This window comes from Carcharhinus amblyrhynchos, chromosome 8 (assembly GCF_965287045.1).
Source record: "Carcharhinus amblyrhynchos chromosome 8, sCarAmb.v2.hapA, whole genome shotgun sequence".
In the NCBI taxonomy this organism is placed as follows: Eukaryota; Metazoa; Chordata; class Chondrichthyes; order Carcharhiniformes; family Carcharhinidae; genus Carcharhinus; species Carcharhinus amblyrhynchos.
Window position 1 is genome coordinate 124489823 of NC_137331.1, and position 14128 is coordinate 124503950.

Consider the following 14128-nt stretch of genomic DNA (forward strand, 5'->3'; position numbering starts at 1 on the left):
GTGGTGGAGGCTGCCTCGCTAAATATTTTTAAGAGGAAGAAAAGAATAGAACAGTATGATTTGTGTTGGATGGCAAAAGATAAGTGGAGGTTTATGTGGAACAAAAATGGTTTTGTTGGGTGAATATCCTGTTTATGGGCTTTGAATACTTGGTAATATTTTCTACAGTGCAATCAAAATCTATGTCTAGATACTTACAATACATCTTCCAGATAGATCTTCACATTTGCTTGAGTGTCCATGGCAACGACAAGGAACACAGCGCCCCAGGGAGAAGTTCCGTTCTCTGTAGTATCCAATGCCACATTTCTAATAAAGATCAACATTGAAGAAAGTATAAGCTAACATTTACTCTGGGGTAGAGGGACAGAGGGATGTAGGGGCACAGATACCCTAATCACCAAAAGTAGTCATTGTGCTTAATAAGGCAATAAAACAGAGCACAAGTTTCCATTTCTAGAGGGATAGAATTGAAAAGCACAATCAATTATGTTAAACTTGTATAGAACTTAGGTTAAACCACATTTGGATTACTATGCACAGTTTTGGTCTCCATATTGTAAAAAAGATATAGAGGCAGTGGAAAAGATTTACAAGTGTTAAAGAAAGGTTTATTTATTAGTCACAAGTAAGCTTACATTAAAACTGCATTGAAGTTACTGAAAAAATTCCCTAGTCACACTCTCTAGCACCTGTTCGGGTACACTGAGGGAGAATTTAACATGGCCAATGTGCCTAACCAGCACATCTTTTGGACTGTGGGAGGAAACCGAAGCACCTGGAAGAAATTCATGCACACACAGGATCTCATAGCAACTTATAAAATTCCAACAGGACTAGACAGGGTTATGCAAGAACGATTTTCCCGATAGTGGGGGTGTCCAGAACCAGGAATCACAGTCTGAGGGTAAACAATTTAGGACTGAGATTAGGAGAAACTTCTTCACCCAGAAAGAACATAAAACATAAGAAATAGGAGCAGAAGTAGGCCATCTAGCCCCTCGAGCCTACCCCGCCATTCAATAAGATCATGGTTGATCTGAAGTGGATCAGTTCCCTTTACCCTCCTGCTCTCCATAACCCTTAATTCCCTTATCGATCAGAAATCTATCTACCTATGACTTAAACATATTCAATGAGGTAGCCTCCACCACTTTGATGGGTAGAGAATTCCAGGGATTTACTACCCTCTGAGAGAAGAAGTTCCTCCTCAACTCTGTTCTAAACTGACCCTCCCTTACTTTGAGGCGGTGCCCTCTAGTTCTGGTTTCCTTTCTAAGTGGAAAGAATCTCTCTACGTCTACCCTATCTAGCCCCTCAAAGTGGTGAGCCTGTGGAATTCTCTACTACAGAAAGATGTTGAGGTCAAAACAACGTATGGGAAGAAACAGGAACTGAGTTTCATGATCAGCCATGATCATAATGAATGGCAGAACCAGCTAGAAGAGTTGAATGGCCTACCAATGCTCCTATTTTCTATGTTTCTATGGAATGCAAGGCCACAGATGCCAGCTGTAGCTCATTGGGTAGCACTTTCACTTATAAGTCAGAAGGTGTGGGTCAAACCCCACTTCTGAGACTCAGCCTGTGTTATCTGGATTGATACTCCCGTGCATTACTGAGTGCTCCTCCATCAGAGATGCTATTTTTCAGCTGCAGTATTAAACTGAGGTCCCTCTCAGGTTGATGTAAAATATCCTACAATTTCAAAGAAGAGTAGGAGTGCTCTTCAGTGACCTGGTCAATACGTATGCCTCATAAAGATAACTAAAACAGATAACGAGACCTTTCAATTCATTTCTGATTGTGGCATTTTGCTTATCGTGTCATAGAAGTCTAAGCATGGGTCTTTTGGCCCATTGCACCTGCAATAGTCAAAAACAGACCACCCAATTTTTTTTTGGGATGTGTGAATTGCTGGCTGGGCCAACATTTATTGCCCGGGGGGGGGCATTTAAGAGTCAACCACATCGCTGTGGCCCTGTCACATGTAGGCCAGAGTGGGCGAGGGTGGCAGACATTCTTCCCTAAAGAACATCAATGAACCAAGTGGGTATTTACGACAGTCAACAATGGTTTCATGGTCATCATTAGACTTTAAAGTCAATATTTATACTGAATTCAAATTTCACCATCTGTTGTGGTGGAATTCATACCTGGGTCCCCAGAGCAATACTCTGGATCTCTGGACAACTGATCTAGTGGCAATACCACTATGCTACAGCCTCCTCTCTGGTACTCTAATCCTATTTTTCAATCCTTAGTCTATAGTCTTTCTTGTATGCCTTGGCATCACAAGTGCACATCTTAAATGCTGTGAGCGTCTCTGCCTCCACCACCATTTCAGGCAGTGAATTCCAGACTCCCAGCATCCTATGTAAACCTCCTGCCCCTTACCTTAAATCTAAGCCCCCTGGTTATTGATCCCTCCACCAAGGGGAAAAGTTTCTTTCTATCTGCTCTATCTATGCCCCTGTGTGCATATTGGCAGCCATCTTTCTCTATATCAAACTATGACTACAATTCTTCAGCAATGGAAAGGTCAGGACATTCTGAGGTTGTGAAAGGTCTTTCATAAGCAAATGTTCTTTTTTCACTGCTTCAAAATACAAGAGATTTATCAGAGAGACTGTTTTGTAGAGAATCTTGAGGCTATGGAATTCACCTTCAGGGTTATAGTGGTTGAGGCAGGAACTAAATCAATATTCAAGATTAGATTGTAGAGAAAGATGAAGGAAAAGGGGATTAATGGATATGGAAACAGGGTGGGTAAACATAAGTAAAAATATGTGCTCACATGGAGAAAAATATCACTGTGTGCTATTTTTGTGTTAATGTTTTGTGTTCTAAATGTGAATCTAAAGGTTGTACAGCATTTCAGGTGATTATTTGATTCAATATGCCTGTCAAAGAATTATCCAATTAGTCCCTCTCTCCCCTTTCTGTCCCCCCATAGCCCAGAACTTTTTCCCTTTAAGTATTTATGCAATTCCCTCTTGAAAGTTACTACTGAATCTGCTCCCAAGGCTTTTTCAGGTAGCATCTTCCACAACCCAACAATTTGCTGTGTAAATATAATTCTCCTCAGTTGAAAATAAAAATAGCATTTTTATATTTTACTCCCATTTTATTCCTGACATTTATGGAGCCACAACAATATTTACAAAGTACCAGCATTTTCACACTCGCAACTTTTTAAAAAATATATCAAATAACGATTAAAGGAAACATGTACCTATATCTGAGAAGACAATTATAGAAGTCCCATTATATTAAACAATCCTACAGCACCTTTTCATATTCTAAATGTATCTTGTATAATTGGAAATAGAACAGAACTCATGACAAAACTGAATGGTTTTTAAATCACAAAACTATCTTTCTTCACATTTGAGTTTAGTCGCGTTGCTTCACAGTATCCCATTGCAGAATATTACCTGTCTGCAGTTGATTCTTTTATTGCTGCCATTCAAGGAAACACCTTGTGGAGTCTGCGGTATGTTCTTCGGTTTATCCAATGGTCTGAACCCTGCTAAACACGGTCCAATAATCGATAACAGGACAGGCAGGACACGGAGGCTCTTCATTCGTACCGTATACTTGCACATCCTTTTGCCTCCAAGTCTCGCAGGGCAACACCTCAAGTTGTGAATTTTGCCACTGAATGCCTCTCTTATATCTAACTGCCTATACTTGTGTTGAATCAGAACTGCATGGGTGTCACCTTTAAACCCTGCCTCTCTCTGACTCAGAATTTATAACAGCTATAGTCACTAATACAACACTGACAAATCAGACAACGCATTCACAGGTCTAGTTGGTACTAGTTGGAAGGTGTGGCAGCCACACACACCTTTTTTCACGTCTGAACTGAGACAGGTCTAGACAAACACTTAGTCATTTCATATTAATGCAATTTATTTGTAAAATTAAAATGATGATACATTGCTTTCCATTTGGAGCATTTATTTTCCTGTACTAAGATCTTATCAGAGAGACACAAACAATGAACGTTATGTTTACCTCCCCAGTTTATATATTTAGAAGAACTCGGGTAACTTCATTTGTGCTTTTGTTAAATACGTGGAAACAAATTAGAAAAATAATCAAAATTCTTCTTTTCGACCCCCTACTTTTAATTCAAGGCTTATAGTGCAAATGTTTGTAATTTATCATTGATGTTTTTATTCTCCTATCAATTCCTAGCTTTGCTTATATAGGAACATCGGGACAGGAGGAGGATATTTAGTCCTTCAAGCCTGTCCTGCCATTCTATTAGATTATGGCTGATTTGTACCAATGTCTTATGAGAGGCATAAACAGGGTAAATCTTTTCCTCATGGCAGAGGGTGTCTAAGATCAGAGGGCACAGGTTTAAAGTGAGGAGGAAATGGTTTTGAGGGGATGTGAGGAAAAAAACTTTGACCCAGAGGGTGGTGGAAATATGAAACATACTGCCTGAGAGGGTGGTGGTTGTAAATACTCTTAAAACATTAAAGAAACATCTGAATGGGCGTTTAAATCACCAAGGCAGAGTAGGCTATAGACCAAGTGCTGGTAAATGAGAGTAATACAGATTGGTATTTGATGGTTGGCATAGACACGGTGGGCTGAAGGGTCTGTTTCTGTGCTGCATGACTCTATTAAGAAGGATTTCAATAAGGAATTAGATATAGCTCTTAGGGTTAAAGAGATCAAGGGACACGGGGGGGGGGAAGGTGAGATTAGGATATTGAACTTAATGATGAGCCAAGATCACAATGAACTGTGGAGCAGGCTGAAAGGGCTGAATGGCCTACTCTTGTTCCTATTTTCTATGTAAGTTTCTATGTATGACTGTAGTAATTCCATTTATCTGCCCTTGCTCCATATCCCTTGACTCTTAACTATTAATTATATTTCTGAAAGATTGTAAAATTGGGTTCTTTTCTCTAGAACAGAGAATATTGAGGGGTTACCTGATAGAAGTCTTAAAAATGAGGGTCTGATAGGATAGACATAGACAAGACATTTGTTACTCAAGGAAAATCCACTCGGGAATTCAGCAGAAACTTCTTTACGCAGAGAGTGGTGAGCATATGGAACTCTCCACCATAGGGGTGTTTGAGGTGACCAGTAGAGATGGATTTGAGAGGAAGCTGGATAAACAGTTCAAGGGAAAAAGGAAGTGGAGGGTATACTAATTGAGTGGGATGATGAAAGATGGGAGCAGATTCATCTGAAGCATATACAGGAATGCCCTGCCTGAGAAGTGGTGGAGGTAGATTGAATCACAGTTTCCAAAAGGGAATTGATTAAGCACCAGAAGGGCTGGTAAATGGTACTAGTTGAACTGCTCTTGCAGAGAGCCAGCATGAACATAATGGATTAAATAACATCCTTCTGTGCCATAATCATTCTATGATCTTATATTCTTAATCACTTGGTAAAAAGAACTTGAATATTTGTTGAAAAGAGAGACGTGTTGCTGAAGCTTTTAGTCTTGCATTCATCAGGACAAACACAAGAATGTCAAATTTCAAACCATCAAAACAATTAATAATACAAGAAAAAGAGTGCTGATTCATTGGCAAATTGGCTTTGATTGGCTGTGGTTATTCTGATGAATGCAAGGTGAAAAACTTTGGCAATGTGTCTCTCTAGGGGATTTTCACAATAAATCACTTCACACTTCATTGCAGCATTAATATAAGCCTACTTGTGACACTAATAAATAAACTTTAAGCTCCTACTATTTATAGCACTATTCTATATACTCCTCTTTCCTGTCAAGAATATTTCCAATAGTTTTAAAAAATGCAAAAGTTAGAACATTAAAATAACATAGAAAGAAAGAAATTGCAAAAACTGTTGCAGCTCAAAACGACTGTGTATTCTGACTGTTAACCAGGTGATTAATCCAGACATTCCTGATGTCAAACTCACCTATGAATACCATTATGGATTTGGAAATTTCTAATCCCAGCCAACAGCAAAGAGCATGTAATCAGATAATATTTGAGAGCTATCCCAGAAGAACTTGTGATTCATGTACAAATTTCTAATGTTTTGAAAGGCCAAATGTCTAACTAAAGAACAGTGCAACAGTATGTTATTGTGTGTCTTGGAACCACATCAAACCAGTTAGGAACATAACTAGATAGTACTATGCCAACAACACAAGAATATTGAGCCTTGGATCCAATCACTTTCAGGGGAGTGCAAAGGTCCAAGGGATGGGACATCCAATGCGAGCATTTATTAAGCTGCTTCTGAGCATTCTTAAAACAATACTGGGCTTCATATTCCAAAAACAGTCCAAAGGCAGAAGAGCCCAACTTTAACAAGCTCTCATTAGCTCCTTCCAAAACAGCTGAACAGGAATAGCTGTAAGCATGGCAGTTACTTAAAAAAAAATCTTTTTAAAAACAGCAACAACTTGCATCAATGTTGCCCCTTTGACACAGGAGAGCAACTAAACTTGCTTCACAGGAGTGTCATTATAATGACTTCAACAGGCCTGAGGTTGGCCTGTTGGAGGATGAACTTCCTGGTTAGGGATCTAATTGATGGGCCAATCAGAAAGTCTTTTTCTTGTGCTTAACTGGGAGTGCCAGTTCCTCTGACACCTGCAGAGATAGACTGCTGACTGATCGCGCTCTGTGTACAGCTGTTAGAGTTTGTAAATAAAGGGATTTTGGTGAAGGGACTTCTGCCTCTGAAGACTTAGTACAGTATCAGACAAAATCTAACAGAGCCAAATATAAAGATATTCAGATAGTTGACCAAAAACTTGGTCAAAAAACTGGGCTTTTAGAAGAAACTTAAAAAAGGGAGAACTAGAGAGGTGGGCAGAGCAGGGAGGAAATTTCAGAGCAGAGAGCCTAGGCAACTCAGCTCATAGATGCAAATGCAAGGATGAAGGAAATGAACTGGTCAGAACAAGAGAAATGCAGAGCTCTCAAAGGGTAATAGAGCTGGAAGAGGTAACAGGGATGGGGGAGGGGGGAGAGGGGAGGAGCCATGGAAGGATTATAACCCAAGGGTGAGGATTAAAACCACCAGTCAATATGACCAAGGCTGAGTTTCTGCCTCAACTCCACTTTACCACACACTCCTCATATCCCTCAATTCCCTGAAACTAAAATGTGCCTACCTCAGCCATAAATATACTCAAATAATGAAGAATCCAAATGTAGACAATTCCAAATAGTCACACCCTCTGAATGAATACAATTCTCATCCAAGTGATAAATGGCCAACCCTATCCATGCTGTAAACCTCTATGATTCTATTTCCTTAGATTCTACCCCTATGTCCAAGATTCCCAGTCAGCTGCTTCTGACGAAATTACTTCTTATTCTTCTATACTACAGAAGTAGAGCTGCAATTTATTTAGCCATTCATTATAGGACAATAATCCACCCATCTCAGGCATCAATTTAATGCAACTTCACTGTACCACCTCCAAGGTACGTATACCTTTCCTTTAAAATAGTTATGAAAACTATACCTACTTTAACACTGAGTACAGAGGTTGGGAACTACAAATCCTGACGGACATTAGAGCTTTTGGACATACACATATGCAATTGTGCCAATTCTGCAATTGGACCAAGCGTGCATGTATAAGAAGTAAAATGGCAAAAAAAACGCAGGTTATGTGACCGGTCAAAAGCACCTATTTGAAGCAGTAGTTCAATAGTTCAATGTAGAGAGCAGGACATCATGCCAGAAGCAGCACCAGGCATACCAAAAAATAAGATGGCAACCTGGTGAAGCTACAAAACAGGACTACTTGCACAAACAGCAAGTGATAGACAGACTAAGCAATCTCACAACCAATGGATCAGATCTAAGCTCTGCAGTTCATCCACATCCAGTCAAAAATGGTGGTGGACAATTAAACAACTCACTGGAGGAGGAGGCTCTACAAATATCCCCATCCACAATGATGGAGGAACCCAGCACATCAGTGCAAAAAATAAGAACATAGAACATAGAACACTACAGCACAAACAGGCCCTTCGGCCCACAAAAAGCGCCGATCACTTCTATACCTACCAAGCCATAGACCTATCTATAACCCCCAATCCCATTAGATCCCATATACTCATCCAGAAGTCTTTTAAAAGACCCCAGCGAGTTTGCCTCCACCACCACCGACGGCAGCCAATTCCATTCACTCCCCACCCTCTGAGTGAAAAACTTACCCCTAACATCTCCTCTGTACTTGCTTCTCTGCACCTTAAATCTGTGTCCTCTCGTAGTGACCATTTCAGCCCTGGGAAATAGCCTCTGAGAATCCACCCTATCTATTCCTCTCAACATCTTATAAACCTCTATCAGGTCGCCTCTCAACCTTCGTCTCTCCAGGGAGAAGAGTCCCAGCTCCCTCAACCTATCTTCACAAGACATGCCTCCCAATCCAGGCAACAAACTTGTAAATCTCCTCTGTACCCTTTCAATAGCTTCCACATCCTTCCTGTAGTGAGGCGACCAGAACTGCGCACAGTACTCCAAGTGGGGTCTGACAAGGGTCTTATAAAGTTGCAGCATTACCTCCCGACTCCTAAACTCAATCCCTCGATTAATGAAGGCCAGTACACCATACGCCTTCTTGACCACATCCTCCACCTGCGAGGCCGATTTAAGAGTCCTATGGACCCGGACCCCAAGATCCCTCTGCTCTTCAACACAGCTAAGACTCCTACCCTTGATATTGTATTCCTTCATCCCATTGGTCCTGCCAAAACGGACCACTACATATTTATCCGCGTTGAAGTCCATCTGCCACTTCTCCACCCAATCTTGCATCCTATCTATGTCCCGCTGCAACTTCTGACATCCCTCCAGACCATCCACAACACCACCAACCTTCGTATCATCTGCGAACTTGCTAACCCATCCCTCCACTTCCTCATCCAGGTCATTTATGAAAATGACAAACAGCAAGGGTCCTAGAACAGATCCCTGGGGCACTCCACTGGTGACCGACCTCCATGCAGAAAAAGGCCCATCCACAACCACTCACTGCCTTCTGCAGGAAGCCAGTTCTGGATCCACAAGGCCAAAGCCCCCTGGATCCCATGCCCTCTCACCTTCTCAAGAAGTCTTGCATGGGGGACCTTATCAAACGCCTTGCTGAAGTCCATGTAAACCACGTCTACCGCTCTTCCTTCGTCGATGTGTTCAGTGACATTCTCAAAGAACTCAACTAGGCTCGTAAGGCACGATCTGCCCTTGACAAAACCATGTTGACTATTTCTGATCATTCTAAACTTCTCCAAATGCTCATAAATCTTGTCCCTCAGAAGCCTCTCCATCAGCTTACCAACCACTGAGGTCAGACTTACCGGTCGGTAATTTCCTGGGCTATCCCTGTTCCCTTTCTTGAAAATAGGAACCACATCTGCAATCCTCCAATCCTCTGGAACCTCTCCCGTCTCCATCGACGACGCAAAGATCATCGCCAGGGGCTCTGCGATCACTTCCCTCGCCTCCCACAGTAACCTGGGGTACATCCCATCTGGTCCCGGCGACTTGTCTATCTTGATAGAGTTTGAAAGTTCTAACACATCCTCTTCCTTAACATCCACATACTCAATGTTTTCAGACTGCCGCAAACCTGTAGTACAACCTCCCAGATCACTTTCCACCGTGAATACCGAGGCAAAGTACTCATTAAGCACCTCTGCCATTTCTTCCGGTTCCACACAGACTTTTCCCCCTTCACCTTTTATAGGTGAAGGGGGAAAAGTCTGCAGCAATGTATTTGCAGCAATTTGCAATTTGCAGCAATCTTCAGCCAGAAGTGCCAAGCCTCCTCCAGTGGTCCCCAGCATCTCAGATACCAGTCTCCAGCCAATTTGATTCATTCATGATATCAAGGAAAGGTTAGAGACACTGGATACTGCAAAGACAATGGGTCCTGATAACATTCTGCAATAGTATTGAAGACCTGTGCTCCAGAACTTGTTGCTCCCCTAGCCAAGCTCTTCCAGTACAGATACAACACTGGCATTGATCCAACAATGTGAAAAATTACCCAGGTATGTCCTGTACACAAAAAGCAGGACAAATCCAACCCGACCAATTACCACCTAGTCTACTCGCGATCATCAGTAAAATGATGGAAGGGGTCATCAAGCAGCACCTGTCCAGTGCCCAGTGATGCCCAGTTTGGGTTTCACCAGGGTCACTCAGCTCCTGACCTCATTACATCTTGTTTCAAACATGGACAAAAGAGCTGAATTCCAGAGGTGAGGTGAGAGTGACAGCCCTTGACATCAACGCTGCGTTCGACCAAGTGTGACATCAAGGAGTCTTAGCGAAACTGGAATCGATGGGTATCAGGGATAAACTCTCCACTGGTTGGAGTCATCCCTGGTACATAGGAAGATGATTGTGGTTGTGGAGGGTCAGTCATCTCAGCTCCAGGACATCTCTGCAGGAGTCCCTCAGGGTAGTGTCCTACATCCAACAATCTTCAGCTGCTTCATCAACGACCTTCCCTCCATCATAAGGTCAGAAGTGATTTGATTTTGATTTGATTTATTGTCACATATATTAACATACAGTGAAAAGTATTGTTTCTTGCGTGCTATACAAATAAAAACATACTGTTCTTAGAGAAGGAAATGAAAGAGTGCAGAGTGTGGTGTTACAGTCGTAGTTAGGGTATAGAGAAAGATCAACTTCATGCAAGGTAACACCATTCAAAAGTCTGACAGCAGCAGTGAAGAAGCCGTTCTTGAATCAGTTGGTATGTAACCTCAGACCTTTGTATCTTTTTCCCGAAGGAAGAAGGTGGAAGAGAGAATGCCTGGGGTCAAGAGATCCTTAATTACACTGGCTGCTTTGTTGAGGCAGCAGGAAGTGTAGACAGAGTCAATAAATGGGAGGCTGGTTTGTGTGATGGATTGGGCTACATTCACAACCTTTTGTAGTTTCTTGCAGCCTTGGGCACAGCAGGAGCCATACCAAGCTGTGATACAACCAGAAGGGATGCTTTCTATGGTGAATCTGTAAAAGAGGGAGTCTTGACTGACGTCCCAAATTTCCTTAGTCTTCTGAGAAAGTAGAGGCATTGCATTAACATCCAATCATTTGGGATATTCCTCAAAGGTTGTAATTGTTCTTCTGTGCTGTGCTAAAGTGTGAGCCTTCAATTCAATGCTTAAGTCCTGAAATGGAATTTGAACGCAGAATATTCTGAGTCAAAGACTATGTGAAGTACCAGCGCAGCCAGAAAACGTCTCTTAGCACAATGTATGATCTTTCCTTTTAATATTTCAGTGGTTCTGTAATATACAAGGATTGATAATATAAGAACATAAGAACATAAGAAATAGGAGCAGGAGTAGGCCATCTAGCCTTCGAGCCTGCCCCGCCATTCAATAAGATCATGGCTGATCTGAAGTGGATCAGTTCCACTTTCCCGCTTTCTCCCCATAACCCTTAATTCCCTTGTCTGTCAAAAACCTACCTACCAGTGACTTAAATAGCCTCCACCACTTCAACGGGCAGAGAATTCCAGAGATTCACCACCCTTTGAGTGAAGAAGTTCCTCCTCAACTCCGTTCTAAACCGCCCCCCCTTTATCTTGAGGCTGTGCCCTCTAGTCCTGCTGTCCTTTCTGAGCGGGAAGAACCTCTCCACCTCTACCCGATCCATCCCTTTCATCATCTTATACGTCTCAATAAGATCTCCCCTCATCCTTCTAAACTCTAATGAGTACAAGCCCTGTCTATTCAGCCTCTCTTCATAGCTCAACCCCCTCAACTCTGGTATCAGCCTAGTGAACCTCCTCTGCACTCCCTCCAAGGCCAAAATATCCTTGCGCAAGTGCGGCAACCAAAACTGCACACAGTACTCCAGCTGCGGCCTCACCAATGCCCTGTACAGTTGCAGCAAGACCTCCCTACTTTTATATTCAATCCCCCTCGCTATGAAGGCCAGCATCCCATTTGCCTTCCTGACCACCTGCTGCACCTGTAGGCTGGGTTTTTGCGACTCATGTGCAAGGACCCCCAGGTCCCTCTGCACTGTAGCATGCTGCAGCTTTTCGCCCTTTAAGTAGTAGTCCTTCCTACTATTATTCCTACCAAAGTGGATAACCTCACACTTGCCAACATTGTATTCCATCTGCCAGGTCCTCGCCCACTCGCTCAGCCTATCTAGATCCCTCTGTAGACTTTCTACACCCTCCGCACAATTTGCTGTTCCACTTACCTTTGTGTCATCAGCAAATTTTGATACCTTACACTTGGCTCCCTCCTCCAGATCATCTATATAAATGGTAAATAGCTGAAGCCCCAGCAATGATTCCTGGGGCACTCCACTAGTCACCAACCGCCAATCAGAATAGCACCCATTGACACCTACTCTGTGCCTCCTATTTGACAGCCCTATCCACGCTAACAACTTACCCCCAACTCCATGCTCCCCAACCTTCTGTAACAACCTTTTGTGCAGCACCTTATCAAACGCCTTCTGAAAATCGAGAAACACCACATCCACCGGTTCCCCTCTATCCACTGCACTAGACACATCTTCATAGAATTCCAATAAATTCGTCAGACACGACTTCCCCTTAACGAATCCGTGCTGCGTCTGCTCTATCAAACAATTCTTCTCAAGATGCCTCGCTATTTCCTCTTTGATGACGGATTCAAGCATTTTTCCTACAACAGATGTTAAACTAACTGGCCTATAATTCCCTGCCTTTTGCCTACTACCCTTTTTAAACAGCGGTGTAACATTAGCTGTTTTCCAATCTTTCGGCACTTCCCCGGAATCCAGCGAGGTTTGGAAAATAATCACTAAGGCATCCACTATCACCTCCGCCATTTCCTTCAGAATCCTGGGATGCATTCCATCTGGTCCTGGGGACTTGTCCACCATCAGTCCCTCTAGTCTGTCGAGCACTGCCTCTCTAGTAACAATGATCTCATTCAGGCCCTCCACTCCTACCATCTTTCCATCGTTAACACCCGGCAAACTATTCGCATCCTCCTCCGTGAAGACAGAAGTAAAAAAGTTATTCAAGGCCTCCGCCATTTCCTCATCCCCCACCACTAAATCCCCCCTCCCATCCTCTAAGGGTCCAACATTCACCCTAGCCAGCCTGCTCCATTTTATATATTTATAAAAGAGAGATGTCAGAGGACTGGAAGACAGCTAATGTGGCTCTATTATTCAAGAAGGGAAGCAGGGGGTAAACCTCATAATTACAGAACAGTGAGTCTAATATCATTGGTAGGGAAATTATTGGTAAAAATTCTGCGAGACAGAACTCCACATGAAAGGCAAGGATTAATCAAAGATAGTCAGTATGGTTTTGTCACAGGGAGACCATGTCAGACAGGCTGGTCAGATGGGCAAAATAGTGAGAAATGAGACTCAATCTTGAAAAATGTGAAGTGATGTATTTTGGAAGGACTAACAAAACAAGGAAATAAACAATGAATGGTGGATGTTAAAAAACATAAAGGGCCAGAGGGACCTAGGGGTACATGTCTAAAGATGCCTGAGGGCAGCAGGACAGGTAGATATGAGGTGGTGAGAAGGCATGTGGGATAAATGCCTCAATCAGCTGAAGCATAAAACGTAAGAGTAGATTATGATGGAGTTGTGTAAAACACTTGTTAGACCACAGCTAGAGTACTGTGTGTAGTTAGAGTACTGTGTGCAGTGGCTACTGTTAGAATGTAACCGGTGACAACTTTGTATTGGATGTAATGTGACCAATAGGAACAAAATGTAAGAGTCAGCTGACCCAGCAAACCATGGAACCAATTTCAGAGTGATGTAACTCACTATAAATCAGAACCTGTTTAGAATTGTGGGGCACTTGGAGTGGCCCAGGGTGAGGCCCCAAGTATGGAGTAATGATGGGCCCTATTTTATCATTGCGGGTGGTAAAGTTGGGTGTGAGCCATTAACACGATCCGCGCTCGCATCAGCAGAGATGACCACTCTACTGAGACCTGGGAATGGCCGCGATCCGATTTGCACCCAAAACAGGCGCAACGACAATTTAAATGTATTTGCATGCATTTAAATGGAATTAATTAATGGATTAGAGGTTTAGATAGGGTGGACAGGGATAGCCTTTTTCCTCGGATGGAGAAAGCTAGCATGAGGG

At 42.6% G+C, this 14128-nt stretch overlaps 1 protein-coding gene across 1 annotated transcript in view; it reads right to left on the bottom strand.

Moving 5' to 3' along the window:
* The window catches only part of lama3 (laminin, alpha 3), a 462187-nt gene that overhangs the window by 145984 nt on the left and 302075 nt on the right, over window positions 1–14128 (bottom strand). Inside the window, exon 41 of the mRNA XM_080194758.1 lies at window positions 199–309. Within this exon, the coding sequence (XP_080050884.1) occupies window positions 199–309 (111 nt within the window). The remainder of the gene's footprint in view (window positions 1–198; window positions 310–14128) is intronic.